The sequence below is a fragment of the Corythoichthys intestinalis genome, chromosome 7, assembly GCF_030265065.1.
Source record: "Corythoichthys intestinalis isolate RoL2023-P3 chromosome 7, ASM3026506v1, whole genome shotgun sequence".
NCBI classification, from domain to species: Eukaryota; Metazoa; Chordata; class Actinopteri; order Syngnathiformes; family Syngnathidae; genus Corythoichthys; species Corythoichthys intestinalis.
This window is the reverse complement of record NC_080401.1, coordinates 28,079,005-28,105,352: the sequence shown is the minus strand read 5'-3', so window position 1 is coordinate 28,105,352 and position 26,348 is coordinate 28,079,005. Positions and strand designations below refer to the sequence as shown.

Here is a 26,348-nt window from a genome sequence, read left to right as displayed (position 1 = left end):
CATTACACTACCACCACCAGCCTGAACCGTTGATACAAAGCGGGATGGATCAATGCGTACGTGTTGTTGACTCATCAGACCTGGCAACTACGTGACTAATGACTAACGCGGAACAGGTTTGACGATTGATTGGTCTCGGGAAAACCCCTGTTATTTATTGATTGATATTTAATAAAATTCATATATTTATTTTTGTATTTATTTCCACATTTATTTTTGTATAGTTATTATTTTTTATTTTATTTTTTTAATTTACAGTATTCTTTTATTTATTTTTTTTCTTCTAGTTTTTGTCATTATAGTCGTTTTTATGTTCACATTTATTTATCTATTTATTTAGTTTTAATTTTGGCAGCTTTGGTCTTCCATACACTGTTTGCGTGTGCTCTTTTATTTGGCTGTGGACTGGCATGCCGAGGGAAATTTTCACTATTTAGGCTACCACGCCCAAAAAACAACGATGTTCTAAATTTAAACGTGAAATAAAACACGTTGGACTCGAGATTAATTTTATTTTCTGAGCTGCAAAAGGGGCCCGGACATTACAATTTGTTTCTTCCGTGTCGATTATAGGTGAACACCAATGTCATTTTGTTGACTTAGCAACGGGAGGAAAACTATGGGAGCGGGTTTATTTTGGCTACAAATGGAAACATAACGAGTAAATTTAGTCCTAATGTTATGGTTAATCCATGCAGTTTGAAAGAGACGTTCTGGGACAGAGGGGAGGAACATGATCGCCAAATATCCCTAGTCAAAGATGTCTTACCTGGACTCATCAGAGGCTACTGATGAGGAGGAGACTTTCTACATGCAGTGCAGAGCTGCCTACCTTAGTGTGTTCAAATCCAGCTTGACAAATATCTCATCGAAACAGGAATTATGTAGAGGTAAGTCCAAAAAGTATTCGCAAAAGCTTCCTGTCATAGGTGACGTTGCATTTTAATGCATTATTTTTCATAACATTTGATACAATTTTACTGGGTCTGCAAGACAATTTGCCATTGAAATGCTCGAGTGTATTATTTGAGGGTTCCTTTTTGCTTGCCTCTGCAAACAGTCGAGCTCATATGAAAGAGGGATTTTCCAATATTTGCCACTCTGCCATGCTTAAAATAGGTCAAAATGAGAGTGTGTTCTGGTTGAAATGTTTTATCTATATGGCTTTTTTAATTCAAGTTTTGTAAGTGAAATCTCTCGGCTAATAATAATGATAATAACAATACATTTTATTTCTCGAGCGCTTTTCAAGCCACACAAAGACGCTTCACAAGAAAGATGGAATCACAATAACAACAAAACATTTAACAACACGATGAAGATAAATGAAGACGTAAAATGACAGTATTTGAAATTGGCCACGGTGTGACGTCACACTGTCTTATTCTGAAGGTACCCACCTTCTTCAATCGTATTCCACGCCCACTAATATCGGCAGCGCTGAGAAAAGCCGTCTGGACTCTCGCCACTTCCTGGTTCTAAACTGTGCACATAAGACTTTCGGGATATAACTAAGGCATTATTTCAACATATCAATATACATTTGCGTGGGGTTTATTACAATACTTTATAATACAATACCAGTTCATGTCTTTGACGAGAGGCACTTCGCTCGGCTTGGTCGCCACCAGGAGTCGGCCTCGTCACCTGGTTCTCGGTCGACTATTTTTTTTTTGCAATGTCCAATATCAGTCGCATCCGGATGACAGCGCCACAATAATGACCTCCAGCCATCACGCGCTGTCTGAGCGTGTTGGCATCAAGTGACTAAATATTTTGTTTTGAGAGCAAGCATTGTGTAATTGTGAAGCAGCAAAGCTTGCAGTACCCGCCATTCGCACATTCTAACATGCAGAGGACAGGGTTAGATGGAGACAACTGATTCGCTGTGGCGACCACTGAAGAGAAAAGCCGATAGGAAAAGAAGATGATATATGATGATATTATAATATAGTATAATGTATAATGTAAATATATAATATAATGATATTCTGGGCACTTTCAACACAATTGTTATGCAAACCTGGTAAAATGGCATCAACTGTTACGAAAAATTAATCTGAACAAAAGCACTTTAGTGATGTTTGAATTTTTGGTTCACTGGGTCAAATTTGAAAAATGTTTGCGTTTAAATTGTTCACTCTTATTAGCAGATACCAAGTGGGTCTTTAATTGAACAAGTGTTTATATTAAGACCTTGCGTGCCGTTTGGCAGCAGGTACTTGCATATTAACTCTCATTTAACTCTGATTGCCATTGAAGATGATAGATGTTCAGTCATTTGGCTCTTTTCATCCTTTTGCTGTGAATTTAAATTAGTTTATCACTAGTAGACGGGGGACGTATTTCGCTGTCAAGGGCAGCCAAAGAGTCAAGGTTCAGGATTACATCACACCGTCAGCAATTTTGTTTGTTTGCAGAGTGGCTTGACTTTAAAAAGCGATTGAATTCAATCACAAACCACATTTACAGTAGATGGCAAACTTCAACCATGTAAACACTCATTTTGAGTATGAATGAAACATTGGGAAGAAATGAAATTCAATGCAAAGTCCATCTTTTTTTTATATTTTCAGAGACGTAAAAGTGAGAATAAAAAACGTGATCAAATCAGGGACCAATTGTACTGTATACTTTCTAGATTTTTAATTTCAAATGCTCAAATGCACAATTAATTCAATATCCAAAGTTAATGAAACAATCTAACATTTTACTGGCAATTTCGCAAAACATGCTGACCACTACATTAGTGTTATGGGAAATATTGTCTCACACATGAGTACGGTACAATATAAAAGCAAAATCATACAGTAAAATAAAATTCTTTCTTGCTCTCTTTCAATCTCCTTTTCTCTCATTAAATGTTGTTTTCATCAAGTTCATTTTTTTTTCTAGTTCTCCAGTTAGCTGGTAGAAATCCCTCTCAAGCCACTCTTGATAAATACTGGAAACCAGGAACAAGTCACATGAACTTTGATGATTTCTGTGACATACTGAAAAGTGAGTGGAAAACTGAAAACAGTGAGCTGATGGGAGTTTTCAGAAAGCTGGATGCAAATGGGGATGGCTACATTTCTCACAGCAAAGTGGAACAACTCCTTTCAACTGTGAGTTACTACATATATTGTACTACACATGCAGTTTTTCTGATTTATGGTAACCAAGAATATGGAATTTAACATTCACAGTGAGTGTATGGAATGATACTGTACATGTAGAGTGGTAACATTAGAAAATGAAAATCACTGTGTTTTGGTGGTTACATTTTTAAACCTTACAGGGAGGAGATAAAATGACATCTCGGGAGCTGAAAGCCATTTTATCACTAAGTGAAATCAACAAGGATGGCAAATTTAACTATGTTGAGGTAGGTGTGCAAACTTGATAGGACATTTTCTTTTCAATATGCCCCTTTGATATGACACTTCCTCGTTTCTGTGTGTTTAAAGCTATAAGATTATGATTTGTGCCGTTTATGAAACTCATCTACAAAACCTTTTCTTTGTGCTGCCACAGACCTATCTGTAAAAATAAAACTATGAGGCGCATCCAGACATTTCTACACATACTAGTATATTGTATTTCTCGGAAAAAAATTTAAAAATATCTTGATAGGGAGGGGGGGAAAAAAGAATCCACCCATTTTCTCCCGCTTATCTGAGGTCAGGTTGTGGGGGCAGCAGCTTCAGCACTGAAGTCCAAACTTCCCTCTGCCCAGCCACTTCATCCAGCTCTTCTGGGAGTATCCCAAGGCATTCTCAGGCCAGCCGGGAGACATAGTCTCTCCAGCGTGTCCTGGGTCGGCCCGGGAGCCTTCTCCCAGTAGGACATACCATGTCCTCACCAGGGAGGCGTATGGGAGGCATCCGAATAATCTTCTTCACCACGATAGACCGACGCAGAGGCCGCATCACTGCAGACGCTGCAGTGATCCGCATGTTGATCTCCCGCTCAATTCTTCCCTCGATTGTAAACAAGACCCCAAGATACTTAAACTCCTCCACATGGGCAAGTACCTCATCCCTGACATTCCACCTTTTCCCAACTGAGTACCATGGTCTCAGATGAGGAGGTGGTGATTTTCATCCCGACCGCTTCACACTCGGCACACTGCTCCAATGCATGAAGATCGCGGCCTGATGAAGCCAGCAGAACTACATCATCTGCAAAGAGCAGAGATGCAGTACTGAGGCCACCCAAATGGATACCCTCAACAAACCGTCTGCGCTTAGATATTCTGTCCATGAAAGTTATGAACACAACCGGTGACATAGGGAAGCCTAGCCAGAGTCCAACAGTAACTGGAAACGGATCTAACTCATGCCGACTCCAAGGACCAAACTCTGATACTGGTCATACAGGGACCAGTCCCCCTGTATCAGGAGTTCTGATACAGGTCCTTTTCAAAGTTAACATTGGTTGGGCGAGCTCCCATGAACACGAGAACTCTGCATAGGATATAGAGCTGATACAGTTTCACGGCCAAGACGAAAACTACACTGCTGCTCTTGAACCCGATATTCGACTTCCAGACAGACCCTCCTCTCCAGTACCACCGGGGTGGTGGTCCCCCATTTTTAAAGGCGGGGCCGGAAGATGTGTTCCAATTAAAGGGAGCTCACACACCTTAGCCTCCCTGGGAAAGGGGGGAAAAGACTGTATTGAATGGGTTCTATAGTATCAAGAACATGTGGCTTTGGGAAAAAGGAAATGTTATTTAACCATGTGAGGTTCTTTGCCAATTCCATTTTGCGATAGTTGTTGTTACATTCCATTTTAACTGGTGTGCTTGCAATCTTTGATTTCAATCCTATTTATTGCTTTCAGTTCTGTAGGCATCTTGTGTCCACTGTGGAGAAATGTCAGATGGCCTCTTTGGTGAAGCTCCAGTCTGATGCCAAGTTGAAGAAACAAAACTTTGGCAGTAATCCTGACAGCTCACCAAAACCTTCCGTGATATCATCGGCAACTCTCCTTCAGCCTCCAGAAACAACTTCACCAGATCCAGACGTCACAACTCGGAAAGGTAATAGAATAACTTTTAATTTACCTGTCTCAAAGGCTCCAGATTTGTTACCCTGCATGTTGTTGATTTACTTTTTATATTAGATGCAATGCAACTCCATTCACACCAGTTGCCTCAATACACATCACGATCCTTTTAACTGAATTTAATAGCTCTATTATCAATCAATTTTTCAGTCCCTAGAGACAAATATCCTCATTATGGGACTTCATTCATCACGAGAGCCGCACAATTAGATCTGCCTGTCGTTCAGAAGGCACTGTGAAACATTGTAATTTGGGTAATCATTTCTGCCATTATCAGACTGTCAAACACAAATCTATACTAGAGAGAAACACAAACTGGAATTGGAGTGTTATGTCCCCAAATAATATGTTTTCGTAGATTGATCATGGAACTTTACTGAGTAAACCCTAAAAGATGAGGCCATCAGTATTTTACAGAGCATGGTAGAAACGGACAAACAGGGATCCTGCAAAGAAAATCTTAGGACAATCCTACTCTGGGGTGATAGATGGGATTGATCTAAGTGGTCAGTCTATGTTCATGTTATTGATTCAGAGGATACCACCACCACTCACTTGCAAGAGGATGAGGGATTTGAAGGTGGTCAGGAGGAGGACCCAGACCAACAGCTACTGCAAAAACAAATGAGGTCCCACACAGTAGTCAGGATTATCACATTATTGTGCCTCTCCCACATATTGATTTGCCTCTGTTACATTTTAATAAGGAGCTGAAGAAAATGGTACTCTGTTGCACATTTTTAATGTGTTGTTCTTCCATCTTGAAAACAATTTGGGTTGCTCATTTGGACCTACATTTGTCAATCTATATTTAATCTTGATCCCAAAATAGAATCTTAAAAAAAAAAAAAAAAAAAAAAAAAAAAAAACGATCGCACAAATATTTTAATGGTATATTTGCTAATATCTGATTTTTTAAATTTATTTATTTTTTGTAGCGTTAAATATTGTCCTCCATTAGGGTTGCCACAAACAACTATTTTGATTGTCTACTAATTAATTATTTTTGCGATTAGTCGATTTATTGGCTCATACATAAATCACATTATTTGCTGTTTATATTGTTTTGGGCTTAACATTTTATCTGTGTATTGCCATTGGATTAAAAAAATATGTGTTGAGTTCATTTGGTCTATGAATACTATGTAATTATGTGACTATCATTGTTTTCCATATTAATACGATTATTTACAAAGATAATCAGTCTGCTTGCAGAAAGGATGACAGAAATCAAGGAATATTTACTGTAGGAAGCTCAAAGAAGAGGATTTGGGCAATTTTAGGTAAAAAAAATAAAATAAAATAAAAGGTCTCTAAACAATTTATCGGTTGTCAACATAGTTGTCCATTCATTTGATAATTGATAAGTTGTCCATAAATCAATTAAACGTGGCAGCCCTATCTTCAACAAAATTATTTTTTAAATTGAATTAAAAGTGAGGAATATTAATTTTCTGTAATACTGCAGTGTAGAGTGACTGTCAACAGAATTTCCGTAAGGTCTATATTTATTATACTTCAACATGTAACTTTGCATATTAATTCAATTTCAGAATACAACAGAATCATTCTTTATTGTCCGTTTCAGATGGAAAACTGTGACTTTGACTAATCTATATAAGGTAGAAGACAGCATTAAAATACACATATACGAGTACATTACATAAAACCTATGAAACGTTGAAGTACAGTAGATTATTGAGAATAGGGAGGGCAATATCAGTTTTTCACCATACAATAAACTTGAGTAAATATATTTCACCATGTCAATTCAACGGGGGCCTCTCACATATATTTCAGGCATATACAATCATTCCAAAGCACATTCAACTAACAATTTTACCTTTATTTGAATTGTGAAAGCTATAGATTTCATGCATGACTTAATAGAAACTTGTCTCAGCGTATGGCTGTCTCAAACAGCTTTGGTTCCAGCCTCCAGGGGAGTAGCCTAACTGTACACACGTCAGAGCATTAAGGGTACTATGCATAAAAGGCAGAACTATGTAGGATCGAGTGTTTCAGCAGTTTTTTTTTTTTACAAAATTTGCCTGTAAAAGTAACCTTGTACTTCCTTCCATCCTTCTACCAAGCATGTGTCAACCTTCCAGTTGAGCAAACCACTTTCTTCTTACATCATGTAGAGGTCCTGCAGCAGGACACAAGCTTGCCATCCTAAAAGGGTATGGGGAAGAAGGCTGTTTTTGTTGTGAAAGGGGTCCGAGTAGAAAATGGCCTCTTACAAACTCGCTCACCTTCAAGGGTCTGCAAATTTGACAAAAGCCTGTCTGACACACCAACCAGCACGGCACAACAAAGCAAAAATCTAGACCTCGGTCAAATACGAAAATAGGGCCCAAAATTTTTATTTTTACGAAGGTTTTGGTAACTATTAACGGCTTTCTCAATGTATTGGAATATTTGCACAGTTTTCAACAAGCTGGCCATCAACTGCCACTATTTTCATTTCTTTTCTTTTTTTGTAAATGACAAGCTCCATTGTTTTCTGACATGTTGATTTCTAGGTGGATGTTAAGACACCATGCTACAAGATCCTTAGTGTGGACAAAAAATGAGCCCTCACTATAACTGTCAGATTTTTATCGCAGGTGAACTAGAGCCATGGAATTTGCATATTTAATCAATTGAAAGCGTGATTTCTCTAATTCCAAATGCAAACATTTTTTTATTTGATATGACAAGCTCCCTGTTTCCCCTTAAGATGTTAAAAGTAGCATTCTCTTTCTTAGATTTGTATAGTTGTTTAGGATGTGTATTTTGTTTCACAGACAGCCGTCCATCCTCTCGTCCTTCTTCTGCTCGCAGTAGACGATCATCCTTGTCAAACTCAATCACTGCAACATCCAGCACTAGCAAGGTCAGTAAAATACAGGACAAAATACCTTTTTTGAGTTTCTAATCATGCTATAAGGTCATTCCCTGGTTTAAAACACAGTAGTGGTTTTCTGAACCATTCACTTATGTTTGAGAAATCATTGGATATCTCCTGTCTGTATGTGGGGGCTGCTGAAGCGCACAGTGGTATCTTTCTCCAAGCTCCTCCTCTGCCCTGCTGTGTGCCGCACTGCTGACCCCCCCCCCCCCCCCCAAAAAAAAAAAAAAAAAAAAAATGCTACGGCATAGCTAACATACAGCGCTTGGGCAGACAACAAGTCAGAGGAAACAGCACCTTTTTTAACCGAATAATTTTCCAAAATCAGAGGAAATGTATTTTGGGATGAAAAGGATAGTTTCTTCTTACACTTCCAAAGGATGACATGCTTCATCAGAAATGGCTGGACGAAGAAAGAAATGAAAGTAAGCAGCTTTGCCAGGTGGGAAAGCTAGTGTCCGGCTTAATCACAGCAAGAAACCCACCCAGTTAAATATAAAACAGCCTAAATGACAACCTCCCATTCAAGATGAGATGTTCTATATTTTGATATTACAACCTTAAAAATGCATTTAACATATTTTATTGTTATGCTATTTTTAGAATTTTGTGATTTTGTAACTCCAAAGAATATTATAGATCTTTTGCTCTATATGCAAACCTACCATCCGTCAGAAATGACACGCAGTTGCCAGTTCCACATGCTCTGAGGTGCTAAATGCCAGATATAATTAGAGCAAAGAAGAAACTGCCGTAAGGAAGCAATGTAACTGAACTTCAAGGTGTGAGATATACATGTTTAACTAATCGAAACGCTTCCTTCCAAAACCGCCAAATTTTGTCAGAAGCTAAAATTTGATCAACCCGCCCAGTACATTGGCAGGAACTCGCCCAATCTGGCAACACTGAGAGTAAACTGGAGGGAGAGTATACATACTTACGTCTACACATATTTACATATATATGTACAGTGTTACCTAAACATAAAAATTTAATTCGTTCCAGAACCTGTTTTTTTGTTGTCGAAATGGTATGTCAAGAGGGATTTCCCCATAAGAATACATTATAATCAGGGGTGCACATAATTTTTTTGCCCAGGTTCTCAGAGGAGGACCTGGAGATGTGACTTGGTCCTCATTGAGCTTGAGAGCCGACCCGCCTGATGCGATAAAATTATGAGAAGCTTTACTTAGAGCCAATTACCTTTAATTAATTAGATAAACAATTAACGCTTGATTAACATCAACTGGCACAACAAAATTGCCATTACTTTGAAGTGAAATGTAAAGAAATAAACATAAAAGCACAAATTCAAAATAAAGGGCATTCATATGCGGCTCTCACATTAACTCCAAGCCTTTGTAAAAGTGGGATGTCCTCCTCATAAGAGCTCATTGAACGTGCATGTTTAGCTTTGTGAAATGCGAGCAAAAACACGTTTGTCAGCGCATGGCGCTGTTCTACAATAACTTTATTCCGCCACTTGTCCATAGGGCGAGTGGGGTCCTGTTTGACATCGATAGTTTGATTAATTGCCACATGCTCTGTTTTTTTCGTGCTTTTCAAAGTTTGGATGGCTAAAATTCTTTGACCCTACATAAAATGCGCTGCTCTTATTAGCGACATTGGCAAATGTTGCACCACATTTCCGTGCGAGCATCATTTGCTTCTAGCCATGGTACCTCCTGCAGCCACTTTTCAGCAAAAGTCCTTTTTTTCGGTAGCTCCGGTGATGTCTCTGTCGTCTGTCTGTCTGTCTTTAGACGGGGGTGGGGGAATACGGAAATAATTACTCAGTGGGGCCCGCCTCTTTGACATTTTGAGAAGTGATTTTCTCGTGTCCGCCGCAAATACAGTGGTCAGCTAGGCCTGTCGCGATAACAAATATTAGTGTGCGATAATTATTCTCATAAATTATTGCGATATGCGATATTATTGCGCCCCCCCCATTTTTTTTTCAACCAATTTACAATAACACAGTGAGAATACAGTATACATTCATAGATAAATTCAAAAATACTTTTTAAGAAATCACAACTAAAAACAATAGACCATGCCTCTTACGTAAAAAAAAACAACAATATTGATACCGCACAGCACCACAGAATAAATAAAATGTGTTGGAAAAAAAAAAAAATTGCACTTAATAACTTAAGCATTTAGGCAAATGAAAACTTTTCCCCGTCATAGCTTCTGCAATGGTGTTCCATAGGGATGCAACGATACAGTTAAGTCACGGTTCGGTACGATTTTTGTTACAGGGGTCACGATTTTCGATCCGATTCAATACATTTAATGCTCTGTAAAAAAAAATAATAATTACATTTTTTGTTTTGTTTCGTTTTTTTTTTTTTTTTTTTTTTGCTAGTGAGCAAAAATTAAATTGCCATCATATAAACATGCATTTTAGTGCATAATATTTACTCTATGTGCTTACTTCTTACTGATCTGAAAAATGTTTGTACAAAAGAGCTGAGAACAATCTTTACTGTTTGTAAAGTGAGGCGAGGCACACTGTTGATTGCTACAGCTTTCTTAACAGCTAAGTTTACTACATGAGCAAGACATCCTATTTGTTGTCCGAATCCATCTGTGTCACGTACTGAAATAACAATATTTGCAACATTATCTGTAGTCACTGGTATGGAATGATTTGGCCTTCTTAACTTCCATTCAGTCATGACAGTTTAGAATTCATCGATGTAGTATATTGACTACGTAACCCATAATCACTCTGTGCTCACGTAGCCAATGGCATGGGACGTCGCACATCTAGTGTGCCATTTCATGATATCTAGTGTGTGCGCGCATTAAAAAAGTTAACAAGCGCCGCTGAAGTCACGTCTGCTCATTACTACACAACACCAGCATATGACACAGCGCTCTTAATTTCATTCAGCTGTTTATTGTCAAAGCGAGGTTGTTCGTAGCAGCCTAGTCGGTAACAATGTTTTGGCGGACTTCGTTGTAAATATCGGGCGTTGTGCCGAAAAACAGCCACCCGCGTGAAATGTCACTCCTGACGGGAGCGCCCACACGTCAACAACACCGGCGCGCTGTAGATGGTCCACAGTCACTCCGGAGCACTGATGCGGCCGGTATACGTTGAACAACAGGATATAATGGGAACAATTGGCTCCGGCGCTAGTTTTTGCCAGACTTGGAACGAAGATGCATTTTGCGCAGTTGGTAACGAGGAATCCGAACTTTTAACAGCACGTATGCCACACGCGCGCACGCACGATAAGTCGCAGTGGAAAAATTACCGCCTTCATTTTTATATGTCACGCGATAAATGGAATTATTGCATATTGCGACAGGCTTATGGTCAGCCATTGGTACGCAAAAGCGTATGGAAGCCGTTGAGGGCCAGCGCGTTTGTCTATGTCCGGTACGCATGCGCGCATGCGGACCACTTATGTGCACCCCTGATTATAATGTATTAATTCGTTCCACAGCCCAAAAACCTACGCTAAATCCTGAATAAATACTGCAGGTGCAATTGAAACTGGCAATTACAAATGACAAAAACAAATAAATTATAAATAAATAGGGGAATGAAAAAGTGTTGTTATTCTCACTTTAACTCAGGGGTCCCCAAACTACGGCCCGCCTCCACATTTGGTCCGGCCCCCTGAACATTTTTTTATTTTTTTTATTTTTTTAACTTGTGTTATTTATTTCCTGGCTTTTTCTGTGAAGAACCCAGAGAGGGTTATTTGGTTATTATCCATTTAATTAATAGTGTCATACCATACCATACCATACCATACCATACCATACCATACCATTCCATTCCATTCCATTCCATTCCATTCCATTACATTACATTACAATTCCATTACAATTCCATTACATTACATTACATTACATTACATTACATTACATTACATTACATACAATTCCATTACAATTCCATTACATTCCAATTCCATTCCATTCCATTCCATTCCATTCCATTCCATTACATTACATTCCATTACATTACATTACATTACATTACATTACATTACATTACTTTTGTTCCGTGAAAAATCCAGAAAGGGTTATTTGATTGTGGCTTTCTGAAAAACAATAAATGTTTATATTTAGGCACTCCTGAAATCGTCACACTTTTTCTTTTACAAACTGACCCCAGCCCCTCATCAGAGAAGGGAAGAGTTATGTGGCTCTCACAGGAAAAAGTTTGGGGACCCCTGCTTTAACTTATAGAGACTGGCGAACGGAGGTCTGAGGAGACGGCGGGTGTGGTGGTACCATGAGCCGTATTGTCTAGCCCAGAGGTCTGCAAGTCTGGTCCTCGAGAGCCGCTATCCAGCTTGTTTTCCATGTCTCCCTCCTTTAACACACCTGGATCAAATGATCAACCCATCAGCAAACTCTGCAGGAGCCTGATAACGATCCAGTTTATTTGATTCAGGTGTGGTAAAGGAGGGAGACATGGAAAATAAGCTGGATAGCAGCTCTCGAGGCAGTGGCGCCTCCAGAAATTTTTCATAGGGGTGGCCAGATGGGGCCACTTAAAATCTTGGGGTGGCCAAAACTAAAAGCCATAATTTCAGGTTTTCATTATATTATTGCAATAAAAGGTCAGGGGAAAACTATCAGAAAGACTTAAGGACACGGCTACTGATATACTTTGGTGTATTATGTAATATTTGATGTTACTAATGATTTAATGTGCATAGTCCATAACTGTCCAGTCATAATTTTGAGTTCCACAACAATTCTGTTTTATTGTGTTATGTATATATTAGGCATAAGGTGTACATTTAACTAGGGCTGTCAAACGATTAAAATTTTTAATCGAGTTAATCACAGCTTATAAATTAATTAATCGTAATTAAACGCAATTCAAACCATCTCTAAAATATGCCATATTTTTCTGTAAATTATAGTTGGAATGGAAACATAAGTCAAGACGGATATATACATTCAACATACTGTACATAAGTACTGTATTTGTTTATTATAACAATAAATCCACAAGATGGCATTAACTTTATTAACATTCTTTCTGTGAAAGGGATCCACGGATAGAAAGACTTGTAATTCTTAAAGGATAAATGTGAGTTTGTATATTGTGACTAAATATTGCCATCTAGTGTATTTGTTGAACTTTCACTAAATGATACTGTAGCAACTTAACTGTTCTGCCCAAATGCATGATGGGAAGTGGTGCAACCATGACTGTGTGTGGTGGCTGAAAATGCTATATCTTCTCTGTGTTGGGTACACTACAGGGTGTTATGAAAAAGATCAACTCCTGTCATTCTTCCCCACGTCGCTTCCCACAATATTTGTAGTTGCTGTGGGAGCAATGACAAAGCTTTTCCCAAGTAAAAGCACGGACCCAATGAATGCTTGTATCTACTCCACTCTGCCTTTTATCTCTGTCTATAAGTAAAACGGTGCCATTGTAGGCTGTTTGCGGCAGTGCGTGAATGAGTCGTACCGCGAATGCGTTAATTGTGATGAATATTTTCACGTGATCAATTTTTAAAAATTATTTACCGCCCGTTAACGTGAAAAATTTGACAGCCCTACATTTAACAATACAAAATAAATGCATTCATTTGGGATGAAATGCATAACTGATGCTACAACAATCTAACGATATACTGGCAAGCGGGGTGGCCAGTGGGGTGGCCAACCAATTTATAGGGGTGGCCGTGGCCACCCCTGGCCACCCCCTGGTGGCGCCACTGTCTCGAGGACCGGACTTGCATACCCCTGGTCTAGCCAGTTCACCCACACACACACCACGGTCATATTTTTCTTTGATATCTTTCTTTCTTCACCACCACTATCATCTGCACTAACCTATTTTTTTTTTTTTTCTTTAAACCTGTCCTGTTCAGCTGTTTGACACAGAGAATGGAAGTCTAAGTGCCCGGATTCTGAACAGTTTTAATGTTTCACATGGAGAGTCTGACATACTCCCATTGTGATCCTTCAAAATACCTTTTTATTATGACAAAGCAGCGAACAGGAAGGGATTATGGGGGGACAGAAGAAAAGAAATACAAGAGAAGAAAGAAAAGAAACACATACACAAACAACAACAAGAAATACATTGAACATCTAAACTAGTTACTAATATGCTGGTGCTATCGTCAGCGAGATGTATTTCCGGTTTACACCATGTGGGGGCCAATTGGCCAGTGAAAGAGGAGAATGGGGGTGGAGTGTCTATAAGACTATAAGCTAAGTGATTGAAAGGGGTAGAGTGTACACAAATCAGTTCTGTGATCTAGAACCCAGTAATCGTGTGAATCTCTTATGAGTGTAAGCCCGTTGGCGACCAAACCTACGCCGCCGCATCGCCAATCCCGGCACCGGAACCCCCAACCCGAGCATGCCCTACCACATCCAGCAGCACGCAAGCCCCACCGGGCGCGCGACAGCCACACAGACGGGCGGAGAAACCGCGCGGGCGCCAACCCAGGGCCACGGCCCCCACCCAGCCCGCCCGGGGAGGGAGGGCGGGCGGGGGGGGGTGGGGGGTCCATGCGCAGCCCATCCCTCCTCCCGCCGCCCAGTAAAGGAGCCACCGCCCCCCCCCCCCCCCCCCCCCCCCCCGGGACCCAGGGTGGTCCCCCGGGCCACCCGCGCGCCCATCAACCGGCCTTCAGGGATGGCAGGAGGGGACGCATCACCAACCCCACGCCTACACCCACCCACGCCCGCCCACCCGGGCCACGAGCCACAGCCCCCCAGCCGGCACGGCACGCCACGGGACATTAACCTATTTTGGACCCACAAATGTTTCTCTCACAAGAATATCTGACATGCTGCCGTCTTGCGGGAAAACATGGAGTCGAGACAGAGGGCGAGTCAAATTTTACATTGTATGTTGAAAGAATTGTTTGTGGATGGGTTCGTATGTCGAGGTATTGTTCTATATTCTATATGTTCATATTGTTCTATCAAACACAACAGTTCTTTTGCCTTAAAACGCAGCAGTTTATTTTAAAGAGGGGTTCAAGAGCAGAAACTGCTTTTTCAGCCTTGTCTGTGTTTTCCGCCATATATATATATATATTATAATGTATATGAGCGACTTAAAGGGACTCTTGTCACCTTGATTCAATTTAGGTTAAATTTGTTACTTGAATGTGCGTTAGAATGATACCATATGCCGGAAAAATAGGTATTAACTCCTTTAAGAGTGAAGCATAATCTCTAACTTATCTGTAAATATTTTGCATCAGATATTTTACATAATGTGCATTGAATTTTACTACATGAAATTTATTTTGTGTGTCAGAAACTTAACAAAACCCCTTAATAAAATGCAGCTGTATGCTGTTTTCCCCGGTTTATTTTCAGTCTTCAGGCTTGAGTTCAGATATACTGTATGATGACCCCATTTCTTCATCTGTCCCATGGGAATGTTGGTATTTAACAACATCACGTCTATGAATTTTGTTTACCATGTGATGTCTCAGAGAAGTATACGTTATGTAATTATTTATGTGTACTGAGGATGGTTCACTGAATTAAGTGTTTTAATGTATGTTTGGGGGGGGGGGGGGGGGGGGTTGATGTGCTGAAGTACAGTACATCAAACCTATGGCAGCAGGTGACTGTGCTTGTTATTAGTCTGCAGGCCCACTCTCTCTCATGGGAAGCATTCTTCCCGACCCTGCAGACTGTTTATTGGGGCCTATTCTACTTTGATAAATACAGACTTTTCCATCATAGTCCACCAGGTATTTCAAACTATCAAGAGTGTAGTTGGGTGATTTTTATGAACCATTTTTTGTCTTTTGACATTCAGTTGTTGTTGTTTTTTTTCTACACAAGAAAGATGATTATTTCAATTAAAAAAAAAGATTATTTCAATTTAAAAAAAAAAAAAAAAAAGCTCAGTTTTAGTGGGGAAATAAATAAGTCAGAAAGGCAAATATATAATTTCACGTTAGTGTTCTTTACTCTTAATGTTTGGAAAGATAACAAACAGGCATATTCGCAATAGTTACTGCCCGAAACTGGTAAGATATCTGAAGTGTTGTGTAACATGTCTGCCCTCCTCTGGATGAACACGAGTATAACGTTACTAAAAGACTGCCAGCCATACCTGCTGTACCACGTTAGAGGACAGACAAGCTTTAAGACTTATGTCTCTGTCAGTGAAATAATCACAATTTCCATTGAGCTCCACCTGAAGCGTAATTCTGCCATCTTTAGTACAAAGCAAGGTCCATATTGACACACTTGGATGAATCATACTGTCATCATTTTAATATACTTTTCCTCCTGCTTTAGTTCTTATAGGTGTTAATACCCCGTGAAAAGTATACCAAATACTTTTGTTCATACAGTTTATGCCCTCATCAAGCCCATGGTTTAGTCATTAATTACAGTATTTCTTTCATTCATCCTCTTTATCTTCACCAGGGTCGTCGGGATTATTTCTTTATTTTGAAAAAAAAAAAAATGTATTTCCTCTATCATAAGAAGAATCAATTCCAATTATAAGTAATATAAATTCATTTTAGGATGTATCAAAATCAATCTACTGTATATTAAACTACTCATAACCACATATTAGTATTTATCCTTTTAAGATGGGAAAAATGATATTCATATTTTGCTTGATTATCCAGCAGAGTCATCACAGTTTTATGAAGGGATGTTTCTTCCTGGACATGGATGGAACTATTAACTCACTGCAGTACCAGCTTCATCTACCACAGACTTCCAATGTTACCCTAAGCATCCGCCCTATGAGCCTCGACCAAAGAGCTGGTATGAATGTACTTTTATTAGTCATAATTACCTGTTATGCAATTTCATTTGAATACTGTATATGCAGTGCAGTATGGCCTATAAACCTTCACACCTTATTTACACTCATAAAGAGAAATTCAACTTACGGTATTTGACCTAGAAAATTATGTACATTATAAAATTGAAAAGCCACCAAATTACACTTCAGTTGAAGTAATGGTCTCGTCACTCTTGTGTAGGACATTACTAAATAAATAACACTGACCCTCACTTAGGCAACATTGCTGAACATCATTGTATAACGTTTAAGCTAATTTGTGTTAAAATTGCAACTCAGCTTAGACACATTTTTAATAGTGGGCCAATGCCTAAATATACACTTTACTTGGATGTTTGTTCCACACTTGATTGGTGGGCATGCACTGCAGAGACCCAATTATCAGTATACCCAAATCCATAGTATTTCTCCTAAGAAAACACTTACAATACAGCATTTTTTCACACATTTCTTCTGCTTTATTTATAAGACAAGCCCTCCCCCTGGATGAACGTGGACACAGCTCTTTTTGTGATGTCAGCCGGTGATACAGAAGAGGATCTGACACTAATGTGTTTCACTGATACAAAAGACAAAGAAGTAAGTTTGAATTGGTGGGGGAATTACAGTATAGTCACTTCAATTTAAAATCATTCCCCACCTACATCTTTTGTATTGATACAATCAGTGGCTCTATTTGTAAAGAGAAAAAAGCTGAACACTACATCCAATCTACTATTACACTGTGCTACACTTGTACTATAGTGTAGTGGTCCATTTTGCTGCCTTTCAAGCACACAGGGTATATTTAGTTCTGTGTCAGAGTCCCAATACCAGCCCCTGCCAGTGCTGAGCCAGGGTAAAAATGGGTGGCTTAGGTTGTGTCCAGAAAGAGTATCAGGCAGTGGTATAGCCTACGTGATAAGCAAGTATACGGAGTATCCCTACTAAAAAGGTCAGTGATTTGCACATACTCACTGGCTTGGTCTGTGTTATGCATATATGCCCTGTACTCCTTGTTTTTTGTTGTTGTTTTTTTTAATTAATTTTCTTTAGATGCACTTGATGCACAAGCATCCAAGGCAATATTATTTTGTGGGTGCTGTCACCAAATGATGTAATTCATAGGGATGTCCCGATTGCATATTTTTGCATCCGAGTCACTTGATTTTGAGAATCTGCCGATACCGAGTCCCGATTTGCGCACTATAAGGCGCAACTGACTATAAGCCGCCACTCACCAAATTTGACACAAAAACGACCTTTGTTCATAGAAAAGCAGCACTGGACTATAGGCCGCAGCTGTCCGCACTGTATTATGGGATATTTATGCCAAAGAATATTAGCCGGTAACACTTTATTTGACAGCAGCATCATATGACTGTCACTTTTGAATGGATGTAAAAGATCCGAGCTGGACGTAAATGGAGTTATTGACATATTTTTCGGATGACACTTAATGATATCTGTCATAAGCATTCAGTAATGACCATGATAGTGTCATGTCATAATTATGACGGTCTTATGAAGCCACTGTCAAATAATGTGTTACCTATTAACCCAAATAAATCAACAAATAAGGCGCACTGGACTTATAAGCCGCAGGATTCAAAATGAAGAAAAAAATTAGCGGCTTATAGTCCAAAAATGACGGTATATACTTTTTTTGTCCATTAAAAACACGATCCTTTTCACCCGATTCCAATCCTATGAAAAATGGCGTGATCAGCCCGATTTCCGATTACGTGATCGGATCGGGGAAATCCCCAGTCATTTAATTAACTCACACTGTGTTCACGTGATTTTTGGGACTCTAATGTGGCTTCTATTGTCCGTGATGACAAAAGCAACACATTTATTACGCAGGCCTTCTCAATTCTCGGCATCTACTGTATATGATGTTATCATTGTTATGTATGCATTTGTGCGTCTCAAAGTCTGCCCTCGTGTCTCTGTGTCAGTGGGAACTTGTTTATTTTAGATGAATTACAAATGCAGATATATACTAGTAATTGTAGTTTTTGTTTCACCGGAAGTTCTATAGCACTGGCAAGCTGAAGTGCCCGTATTTAGTGTTTTCCTTTATAATCAACGAAAAAAAATAATCTTATATGATACCAATAAAAATGAATGAATGATGACTGTAATCATTTAATGATTATAATCATTGTAAAACTTTGTAATTTTTTTGACATTATTTACATATATGTCAATGTTAACTGCAGGTATATGTGTATGTATATCAATATATTTGTACTTGTACAATATAATAAGTTATCGTATTAATTAAACGTGATAGTGAATAGTGATTATTTCATTAATCGTATCTTTCTATATCAGCCTATTTTGAGGACTAGGACGTGAAAAACTTTATGCGCAGTAATAACTTATTCGTGAATCTGGAGTATAAAAATTAATTCATAAAAAACATAGTTATGTATTAATATTGGAAGACTGCATGTACAGTGCCCTCCATAATTATTGGCACCCCTGGTTAAGATGTGTTTTTCAGCTTCTAATATTTTTTTTTAATTCAAACAATATGAGACCTTAATGGAAAAAAAGAGAAAAATCCAACCTTCAATACAAGTGCATTTATTCAGTGGGGAAAAAATCCCACATAAAGAAATAATTATTTGACATCAAATAATGTGTGTCACAATTATTAGTACCCCTGGTGTTAATACTTTGTACAACCCCCTTTTGCCAACAAAACAGCACCTAATCTTCTCCTATAATGTTTCACAAGCTTGATTTTGTGTCTGGTGAACCATTTCTGTGTAGATTTGGCCATATGTTTAGGGTCATTGTCTTGCTGAAAGACCCAGTGACGACCCATCTTCAGCTTTCGGGCAGAGGGCAACAGATTTTGATTTAAAATGTCCTGGTATTTCAAAGCATTCATGATGCCATGCACCCTAACAAGGTTCCCAGGGCCTTTGGAAGCGAAACAGCCCCACAGCATCACTGACCCACCCCCATACTTCACAGTGGGTATGAGGTGCTTTTCAGCATGCGCATCTTTCATGGCACGCCAGACCCACTTAGAGTGTTTGTTGCCAAAAAGCTCAATCTTGGTCTCATCTGACCAAAGCTTTAGCCCATCTTAACCAGGGGTGCCAATAATTATGGAGGGCACTGTAAGTAGTGTTTTATTCTTTTCTTCCTCAAAATTTTGAAGAAATATAAATCCTGCATACCTGTCACAGATTACGCCCCAAAACATTTTGTTCCGTTTCATGTGTTTCGGATTTACAGGACTTCTAGCTTGTTTTTGCCTACTTGTCTTTTGATAGAGCGTGGCTGTGTTTATACAATGCCAATCAGTGGCAAAACACCCCTCACTGGCCAGGAAATGAATCGAATCCTAGGACCTACTGAATTGATTTAGCTAGCAGAAAATTGTGATGTTAAAATTAATGGATATTCCTACCCACCGTTTACGCACATTCTCACCAATGAGCAATTATGAGTCTTTACTTAACTATATTTTTGGAGTTAAAGAGGAACCCAGAATGCTTCGAGGAAAAGCACGAGTAAAGAATGCAAATTCCATACAGAAAGTACCGAGCGGTGATATGAACTCAGTTGAATGAACCTTTTTTAAAGTGACAATTCTAATTTTATAAATTATATTAGCTCTTTTTTTTTGCCAATTTAATTGTGTGGTGGTTAAAAACATTGGTGGATTCATTTTGTCATGTATAAAAATGTTTTACAGAAATACTGTTGGAAAGGCGAACTGAAAGCTGGGATGTACTACCTATTGCCTTTCTCCAGCGGCTGTAGATTAAAGAAAAGGAGCCAAAAGAACGTCCCCACTAAATCCATAGATCTTGTCTACAAGACCGACACTGGAGAACTCGACTTGACTAGAGCGTTTCGGTAATGTGTTTGCTTGTAAAGATTCTAAACTTAAAGTATCAGATTCAGTAAAACATGGATGATAGCATGACAACATTGCTTGTTTATGGAAGCAAATCATTGCTTGTATATGGTAATCATCAATGTTCTTGTTGGTTTTGGAGTTTTAATACATCATAACAATTGTCTCTACAATGCTGCCTCTGCATATCGGAGGCCAAACTACGGTACATGACAAGTAGTGCAGTAATGCCATAATCTGCCACAGGGAGACGCTGTCGGAGATATTTGACATCATCGACCTGGACGGGAATGGTTTGCTCAGTCTTGAGGAATACAATTTCTTGGAGCTGATGGTCAGCGGAGAGGAGTGCAAGATGGGGGCGTGGGCCAGCTGCAAAGGTACATCAAGTTCAATTCATTCATTCAAAATGCTCATCTACCAGTGGGCTTGTCTCATGAAGGGCATTTGAAAAATTCCTCTACATATACAGTACTGTGCAAAAGTTTTAGGCAGGACACCTGCCTAAAACTTTTGCAAAGTACTGTATATATATTTTTTTAATTATTAAATTTATTAGGATCATGGAAGCTTCCACTGGGGGAAAATATATACATACAGTATATCCTGTATATACATAATATAATAAAAATATACAGTAAACGTTACCACAATGGAAAAAACAAATTGGGATTCACATTTTTTTCCCAATTGCTAAAACATTTCACAAAGCCTCCCCAAAACAAATGATATATAATCACCGCAAATATACATTCATTTTCAATTCTGCTGATCATGTTAAGGTTTGCAAGCTGAAGCCTATTCTACTGACTATACTCAAGTGTACTCCCCACAATCCAATTTTCTACATGATAACAATAATATCATAAAACAGTGATTGAGATACAGTGCCTTGCAAAAGTATTCGGCCCCCTTGAATCTTGCAACCTTTCGCCACATTTCAGGCTTCAAACATAAAGATATGAAATTTAATTTTTTTGTCAAGAATCAACAACAAGTGGGACACAATCGTGAAGTGGAACAACATTTATTGGATAATTTAATCTTTTTTAACAAATAAAAAACTGAAAAGTGGGGCGTGCAATATTATTCGGCCCCTTTACTTTCAGTGCAGCAAACTCACTCCAGAAGTTCAGTGAGGATCTCTGAATGATCCAATGTTGTCCTAAATGACCGATGATGATAAATAGAATCCACCTGTGTGTAATCAAGTCTCCGTATAAATGCACCTGCTCTGTGATAGTCTCAGGGTTCTGTTTAAAGTGCAGAGAGCATTATGAAAACCAAGGAACACACCAGGCAGGTCCGAGATACTGTTGTGGAGAAGTTTAAAGCCGGATTTGGATACAAAAAGATTTCCCAAGCTTTAAACATCTCAAGGAGCACTGTGCAAGCCATCATATTGAAATGGAAGGAGCATCAGACCACTGCAAATCTACCAAGACCCGGCCGTCCTTCCAAACTTTCTTCTCAAACAAGGAGAAAACTGATCAGAGATGCAGCCAAGAGGCCCATGATCACTCTGGATGAACTGCAGAGATCTACAGCTGAGGTGGAAGAGTCTGTCCATAGGACAACAATCAGTCGTACACTGCACAAATCTGGCCTTTATGGAAGAGTGGCAAGAAGAAAGCCATTTCTCAAAGATATCCATAAAAGTCTCGTTTAAAGTTTGCCACAAGCCACCTGGGAGACACATCAAACATGTGGAAGAAGGTGCTCTGGTCAGATGAAACCAAAATTGAACTTTTTGGCCACAATGCAAAACGATATGTTTGGCGTAAAAGCAACACAGCTCATCACCCTGAACACACCGTCCCCACTGTTAAACATGGTGGTGGCAGCATCATGGTTTGGGCCTGCTTTTCTTCAGCAGGGACAGGGAAGATGGTTAAAATTGACGGGAAGATGGATGCAGCCAAATACAGGAACATTCTGGAAGAAAACCTGCTGGTATCTGCACAAGACCTGAGACTGGGACGAAGATTTATCTTCCAACAGGACAATGATCCAAAACATAAAGCCAAATCTACAATGGAATGGTTCAAAAATAAAGGTATCCAGGTGTTAGAATGGCCAAGTCAAAGTCCAGACCTGAATCCAATCGAGAATCTGTGGAAAGAGCTGAAGACTGCTGTTCACAAACACTCTCCATCCAACCTCACTGAGCTCGAGCTGTTTTGCAAGGAAGAATGGGCAAGAATGTCAGTCTCTCGATGTGCAAAACTGATAGAAACATACCCCAAGCGACTTGCAGCTGTAATTGGAGCAAAAGGTGGCGCTACAAAGTATTAACGCAAGGGGGCCGAATAATATTGCACGCCCTACTTTTCAGTTTTTTATTTGTTAAAAAAGTTTAAATTATCCAATAAATTTTGTTCCACTTCACGATTGTGTCCCACTTGTTGTTGATTCTTGACAAAAAAATTAAAATTTTATATCTTTGTTTGAAGCCTGAAATGTGGCAAAAGGTTGCAAGGTTCAAGGGGGCCGAATACTTTTGCAAGGCACTGTACTTTGTTCTCCAACAATTTATGATGCACTGTTTCATGTTTTAGAGAATACAACAAAATAATTCAGAGAAGACCAAAACTACTTGTTGACAATATTTTTATTTTGTCATCCTCTTGCAAAGTGCAGTACCAGAAGACCTAACAGTTATGGCTTTAAATGTGCAAATCTATTTTGCATCCAATTTTATAAATGCAAAAATACAAAGTCCAGTTCATAACTATAGTGTTCACATCTATTGATCTATTGTGTCTATAGAGAATTTTGACATGAGAAAGAATCAACTGACGAAACAGGGCTTTATGGAGCTGAATTTGATGGAGGCGACAGAGAAAGACGGGGACTCCGATGACCTGTGGACTCTTGTGGAAACCATGGGCTACAACCGTATGCTGGAGCTTGTCGAGGTTCTCACTCATTAAAAGAAAACTAATTAAATTAAAATAATAGGATAGTGATTGACAATGTTTTTTGTCTCCCAATTTCAACTCTTACTTCTTCAGGCTTGCCCATTCCAGATAGACATTGACTGTGAGAGCACACAGCCATCACTGCAGCCACTTAAAATGGACTCTGGGCTCAAAATTCTGAATCAGGCCCTGATGAAGTCCATCACTTTAGAGGGAGCAGTCAAACAACTAAAAGGACAGGACAACGTGCTCATCTACACCTACAAAGGGGAGCACAGGGTATCCTCCCTTATTATTAACAAGGTAGGTAGACGACAACATTAGTTTTCTTTGTTTTTAGTTTAGGTTCAGATTTATTCTGATGTTGATAGCTTCGAGCATTCTTGCATCACATATGCATATTTCTGCTATAGATAGTTTTGTTGTACATTAATTGTATGCAGATTTCCTGAATCGGTTTTCCTTTTAATGTAATATTTGATTATATTTTTTTAAGAAGAGGTTATTTGAATCATTCGGAAATGGTTCATTTGCCTGATTTATGTGCAGGTAGCATGGGTTCGGTTCTTACTCAATGATGGTGATATGCCAGTATGAAAAGCTTTCTCTGTGAATACAGCTAGGTGACCTGAGTACTTCACCGGCGACCAATGCAGGTTCGAGTCCGGGGTTCAAGTCAGCTAGGACAGGCTCCATTTCCCAGTGACTCTGAACAATAAGAGGAGTAGAGTGGATGAATATTCGAAGCACGTTAAAAAGAAGTGCAATTTGATTTAGCTAAGAAATAACACATTAGTAACTACTGATCATTATTGTAAATGCACCTTGTTGGCCAATGCCAAGTTACAGGCCAAGTCACATGGAATCTGATATTTTTCCATATGAGCTTTTGAATCCGACCGGGAATCTTTTTTTTTTTTTTTTTTAAATAAAGTGTCTGATCAGTTCAGGGACCCAAAACCAGAATTCATGCAACACTGCTGTTAATATATATTGCTCAGCAACAGTTGAAATAGCAAGGGAATCAAAAGAAAATGAGATTTGTGCTTTAAGACCTGCATTCTGAATGGAGCCTACTTGTATATGTATGGCGGTGTGGCGGAAGTTCGGCTGCCTGCCTAAGAGATCACTAATGCTAAAACCATCAGTGTAAAGCACCATAGCAACACTGGCAGTCTGGGAACTGATCATGCTAATACCTGCGTCGACAAAAACAAAGTGTTAAAAGAAGTTAATGCACACTGTATGTATTTGCGAGGCAAACTTACCAACATGTTCATTTTAAAAATATTATTTAGTAATTTATTTTTGCTTTTGCAGTCCAACCAGAAAGTGACAGTCCGTGTCAACAACAAGCACAACATCAACTGTTGCAGCAGTAGAGGACTTAGTGTATTTGCTATTGAGGTGCCTGCCCGGACTAAGATGGTACGAAATTTTTCAATTTCAATTATCACTTCAAGAATTCTGAAGGTTGTTGATTGGTTTTGATTTGTATGTGATGTTACTACAGTCATATGTGATTTCCATTAAGGTGTGCCAACATGTCCTGCCCACCAGTGACAAACAGGACTGGACCTACAACTGTGCTGAGACGGTACTGTCCAGTAAATAGAGCTACATAGACATCTCTTCGCTGCTCCTGACACCCGACATGATTGAAAAAAAGGGGGGGGGGGTTGCATCCAAAGTGCACCTTACTTGAAAAGAACCTTGCATTTAGAACCTTAGTTGCCTTGCTGTTCCTATTGCAGCTATTTGTCATCATTCCATTCTGGTAATGCAGTGTGGTGTCTGCTTTGGGCAGACTGTCTTGCATTGGCAATGAATTGCATGCCTCTGTACAACACTCTAGTCTGAACTTTACTTGCCCTTGGCCTTTTCGGCTATGTCTTGACCTTCTATTTATATCTCACAGACCGTTCTATGCCCTTTGACATTTTCTGCTGAAACGGTAGACCCAACTCACTAAATGTCACTTGGCATATGAGCTGTATTTTATGCCACACTCTGCATTTCCTTTTCCAACAGGTACCTTAGACCCTGAGCTGTTGGCTCATATTGTGTTGCTGTAAGTACTGTAATCGGTGCATGTCCCAGTAATTTTTCATTGATTTTTCAGTTATTTTTTTCTTTTAATTTGAAGCAAAAATGAAAAATTTAACAAATTACTACATATTACTGTAGAGTTGCGTTGATTTGTCAATAGGCATGACTTCCCAATGTTGTTTATAATATTAATATTTTATTTTATCAACTTTTAATCTTATAAAAGATGAGAGGTCAAGCTCATTGATTTTTTTGTATCTCACATATACATTATCTTCATTGAAGAGCTCTGAAAACAAGTGATATGACAAGGCTGATGTTCAACTTTGCTCAGTTTATGATGAATAAACACTGTGATGCAACAGGCAAACGCCAATGGCCTCAGGACTGTTTCACAACATTTCACCCACTTGCGGTAGTGAAGAGTGTAACAGGATATATTTTTGAATGGGTAATTTCCTATTCAAACACAATAAGTATTATTGTACTAATGTTTTATTCAGCAATGGTTCATCCATTTCTGTGTAATCCATCAGACCAAGCTCAACATACTGTACTTAAAAGTCGTAAATGTATTGTAAACAAGGGCGTAGGTTTGCACAGGGACAGTATAGGGACATAACACTACCAACTTTTCATGATGCTCAGTTTGTCCCAACCAACTTTTAAGTAACCTTATTTGCATTATGTAATGCGTTCAGTTATATAGGTAATTTAGGTTGTATTCCTATATGTTGTAGGGATAGAATTAACCGTACCATTATTAAGTGAAAT

At 39.0% G+C, this 26,348-nt stretch overlaps 1 protein-coding gene across 2 annotated transcripts; it reads left to right on the top strand.

Annotated features, from left to right (window-relative positions):
* Window positions 1–25,950, top strand: efcab7 (EF-hand calcium binding domain 7). Of its 2 annotated transcripts, XM_057840839.1 has the most exons (14): window positions 1–116; window positions 699–890; window positions 2,896–3,107; window positions 3,281–3,367; window positions 4,828–5,026; window positions 7,842–7,930; window positions 16,558–16,699; window positions 17,209–17,318; window positions 20,440–20,603; window positions 20,851–20,984; window positions 23,374–23,522; window positions 23,619–23,828; window positions 24,846–24,953; window positions 25,060–25,950. In XM_057840839.1, exons 2-14 carry the CDS (start codon window positions 761–763, stop codon window positions 25,138–25,140), a joined length of 1,815 nt encoding a protein of 604 aa, XP_057696822.1. In that variant the 5' UTR covers window positions 1–116; window positions 699–760; the 3' UTR covers window positions 25,141–25,950. The 2 variants fall into 2 exon arrangements, with proteins under 2 accessions (XP_057696822.1, XP_057696823.1); XM_057840840.1 differs by lacking the exon at window positions 1–116 and having other exon boundaries at window positions 376–890; window positions 16,561–16,699.
* The last annotated feature ends 398 nt before the right edge of the window (window positions 25,951–26,348 follow it).